Source organism: Sapajus apella, unplaced genomic scaffold (genome assembly GCF_009761245.1).
Source record: "Sapajus apella isolate SASKATOON/1434 unplaced genomic scaffold, GSC_monkey_1.0 scaffold43, whole genome shotgun sequence".
NCBI classification, from domain to species: Eukaryota; Metazoa; Chordata; class Mammalia; order Primates; family Cebidae; genus Sapajus; species Sapajus apella.
In genome coordinates, this window is record NW_022436983.1 from 6,022,699 (window position 1) to 6,026,700 (window position 4,002).

At 46.9% G+C, this 4,002-nt stretch overlaps 1 protein-coding gene across 2 annotated transcripts in view; it reads left to right on the forward strand.

Annotated features, from left to right (window-relative positions):
• Window positions 1–51: 51 nt before the first annotated feature.
• Window positions 52–4,002, forward strand: part of CLCN6 (chloride voltage-gated channel 6) — a 40,358-nt gene continuing 36,407 nt past the window's right edge. For both annotated transcript variants that reach the window (XR_004275828.1, XM_032300416.1), the window contains exons 1-2: window positions 52–251; window positions 992–1,051. Coding sequence is in view for 1 of the 2 variants with exons in the window: in XM_032300416.1 (XP_032156307.1) it covers window positions 165–251; window positions 992–1,051 (147 nt within the window). In the remaining variant the exon portion in view is untranslated. The remainder of the gene's footprint in view (window positions 252–991; window positions 1,052–4,002) is intronic.

The window sequence follows — 4,002 nt, forward strand, 5'->3', positions numbered from 1 at the left end:
GTCATGTGACGCGAGCCCTCGCTCCACCCGTCTGCAGCCACTCCCGGTCTCAGTCTCAGAGCTCGAGAGGGCCACGTGACCGTCCCGGGGCCAGTCACGTGAGGCGCGGATCCTGGGTGGGAGGGGGTTGTCAGAGGGGTCCAGAGTGCCAGTAAAGGAGGAAGATGGCGGGGTGCAGGGGGTCTCTGTGCTGCTGCTGCAGGTGGTGCTGCTGCTGCGGTGAGCGTGAGACCCGCACCCCCGAGGAGCTGGTAAGGAGCGGGCGCGGTTGCTAAGGGACTGCGAGAGGCGTTGCCGGGGGTGGGGCCGGGCTGATTTGGGCCCGCAGGTGGCAGCCGGTGGGGCCTGGGGATCGCAGCCCGGGCTCTCGAAGCGTCTGACCTGTTTGACGTGCCCAACTCTGGGGTCTTTTCTCATAACCCCTCCTGGAATCTGAGGGAGAATCCAGGTCAGCTCCAGTTAATCCCACCCATGTTTCCTTTTTTTCCCATCTGAAAAGAGTTTTGAAGGAAACAAGCGTTTTCAGAATGAGCTTCTTCACAGGACTTTGTGCTTATCCTGCGGCTGTTTTAGCTTCTCCAGCCCTTTCTCACTCTATCCCTCACCCTTTCTGGGTCACTGACAGTCCAGCTTCCCACTGCAAAGCATCCTGGGAAAACTTGAGTTGTGTTCCGAGAGTTGACAAGTACCTTCTGATTTCACATACGTCACACTGTCAGATGGAACCTGAGTTTTTCCCGCCTCTTCAGCTGACATCGGACATCTTTGAGGTGTCCTGAAGAGGAGTGTGGCTGTTTGGAGACTCTATCAGTGGAAATGAAGAGCTCAGCTGTTGGCTGTAGATCCTCACCCCCCCAAAGGTTTTTTTGAGGGCTGGTTCCTATTTCATAATGGCTCCAGATGATTTAGAAGCTAGCCACTGATTTCAGTAAATACCTTGTTTCCTTCTTAACCACTAAAAAGGGCTCCTTCTGCGGATCTGTTTTTCTAGACCATCCTTGGAGAAACACAGGAGGAGGAGGATGAGATTCTTCCAAGGAAAGACTATGAGGTGAGCTCCTTTGATACTGCTTGGGTGACTAAACGTAGCAGGTTCCAAAAAGTGGCTTGGTCATTTTAGCCGAAGCATTATGATTCCAACCAGAGATGCCCTTTGACCTTCTATCCCAGGGAGTGAATGGGTAAGGGATAATTCCTTCTGGAAAAGAGACTGTTTAACAAGCCTTTTTCTCACCTTAACCCCAAAACAAGGTCTGGTGTTTTTACACATTTATGAATCTGTGGCATCTTAACCTGGAGAGAGTATGTATTTGCCATTAAACTGCTTTTATAGCTTTCAGAGAGACCTAGAGTGAAAGGCACTGACAGTATTGCTCCTAACAGGTGTGTGTTCATAAACTGTTAAGGAGGCCTTGCTTCTCTTCTAAAAGTGCTTGCTTTTTAGATATTCTCTTTCTTTTTCTTTGAAACGGAGTTTCACTCTTGTTGCCCAGGTTGGACTGCAATGGCGCAATCTTGGCTAACCTCCACCTCCGCCTCCGGGTTCACGCAATTCTCCTGAGTAGCAGGTTTAAAGGCATCTGCCACCTTGTCCGGCTAATTTTGTATTTTTAGTAGAGATGGGGTTTCTCTATGTTAGTCAGGCTGGTCTCGAACTCCCAGCCTCAGGTGATCCGCCCACCTCGGCCTCCCAAAGTGCTGGGATTACAGGTGTAAGCCACCTTGCCTGGCCTTTTGTTGTTTTTTGTTTTTGAGACAAGAGTCTTGCTCTGCCACCTAGGCTGAAGTGCAATGGCGCAGTCTCTGCTCACTGCAACCTTCACCTCCCAGGTCAAGCGATTCTCCTGCCTCAGCCTCCTGAGTAGCTGGAATTACAGGTGGCACCACCACACCTGGCTAGTTTTTATATTTTTAATAGAGGTGGGGTTTCACCATGTGGACCACACTGGTCTCAAACTCTTGATCTCAGGTGATCCACCCACCTCAGCCTCCCAAAGTGCTGAAATTACAGGCGTGAGCCACTGCACGCGACCAACTTTTCAGATTATTTTCTTGCTCAAGCAGCTTCTCTTTGACTGTTCCTGATTGAAGTTCCAACTTCCATGTATGGAATTCTTAGAGTGTGTGTTTTTAGTAAAGCCAGGACTGCTGGGGTGAAACAACATGCATGACTTTTTATCATTCTTTTTTTTTTTTTTTTTGAGATGGAGTCTCGCCCTGTCACCCAGGCTGGAGTACAATGGCACAATCTCAGCTCACTGCATCCTCTGCCTCCTGGGTTCAAGCCATTCTGCCTCAGCCTCTAGTAGCTGGGATTACAGGCACGCGCCACCATGCCTGGCTCATTTTTGTATCTTTAATGGAGATGAGGTTTCACTGTGTTGGTCAGGCTGGTCTCAAACTCCTGACCTCATGATCCACCTGCCTCGGCCTCCCAAAGTGCTGGGATTACAGACATGAACCACTGCGCCCAGCCTTCAATTCTTAAACTATGTACTTAAAGAAGGTAGAGAGAAGCCTATGACCCCATTCATGAAAAGGTGACTATTAACATCTTACTAAATATCTTTTTAAATCCTTACCCATGTTTTGATACACATGCTTTTTTAATGCGTGCTGTTTTTAAGTAACAAAAATGAGATTCCACTAAATCAACTATTTTAACCTGTCCCACTCACTCCTTTATTACACTTTTTGCATCACTAGGTAATTTTCCACAGTCTTTTAAAACAGGAATAGTATTTTATTGTGCCACAATTTATTTACTCTGTCTTGAGTTTCTTCTGACTTTTCTGTATCATGAACTGCGTAGTGGTGGGCATCCATCTATCCACCCATCCTTTCCTGTCCACGCTTAATTGCCTCCACTTCTTGGACCTAATCATGTGTATGTCTAATGCCTTTTAAAAATGCCATGTGGGGCCGGGCGCAGTGGCTCACACCTGTAGTCCAGCACCTTGGGAGGCTGAGGCTGGTATCACCTGAGCTCAGGAACAGCCTGGCAAACATGGCAAAACCCCATCTCTACGAAAAAATACAAAAATTAGGTGGGCATGGTGGCATGCGCCAGTAATCCCAGCTACTAAGGAGGCTGAGGTGGGAGAATTGCTTGAGGTTACCGTAGGCTGAGATTGTGCCACTGCACTCCAACCTGAGCAACAGAGCAAAATTCTGTCTCAAAAAAAAAAGTCATATGGACTTTAAAAACCCAGTATACTAGACAATAACATACCCAGGCTAACTTTCTTTTTAATATTTCATTTTACTTTTGCTGTAGAATTTAATGTCAACATTAGGATTTGTGGTGTAGCACTTTTTTAACTTTTATTATGAAGGATTTCAACTATATGCAAAAACAGAGAGAATAATCTGTTGAAACCCCTTGTCCTCATCACACAGCTTCCACAGTGATTCAGCTCAAGCCCAGTCTTCTTTTGTCTCTGCTTTCCTTATCCACTTCTCCCTTCCCATATTATTATTATATTTTTATTATGTGTGTGTATGTGTGCATGTTTGTGTGCATTTTAAAGTAAAGACAATCTCCCTGTGTTGCCCAGGCTGGTGTCAAACTCCTTGACACCAGCAATCCTCCCATGTCAGCCTACCAAAGTTCTGGGATTACAGTAATGACCTACCATACCTGGCTACCCTTCCCATTTTATTTTGAAAGAAATTCCATACATTATATTATTTCACCCATAATTCAATATGCATCTTTAATGGATAAGGACTTTTAAAAAGCATAACCCAATACGCACAACCATGCCCAGCTAATTTTTTGTATTTTTAGTAGAGACGGGGTTTCACCATGTTGACCAGGATGGTCTCGATCTCTTGACCTCGTGATCCACCCGCCTCGGCCTCCCAAAGTGCTGGGATTATAGGCGTGAGCCACCGCGCCCGGCTACCTTTCCCTCTCTTGAGGCATCTTCTGAGAAATGCAGACTAGTTGTAATGGGCATGGTGGCGCGTGCCTGTAATCCCAGCTACTCAGGAGGCTGA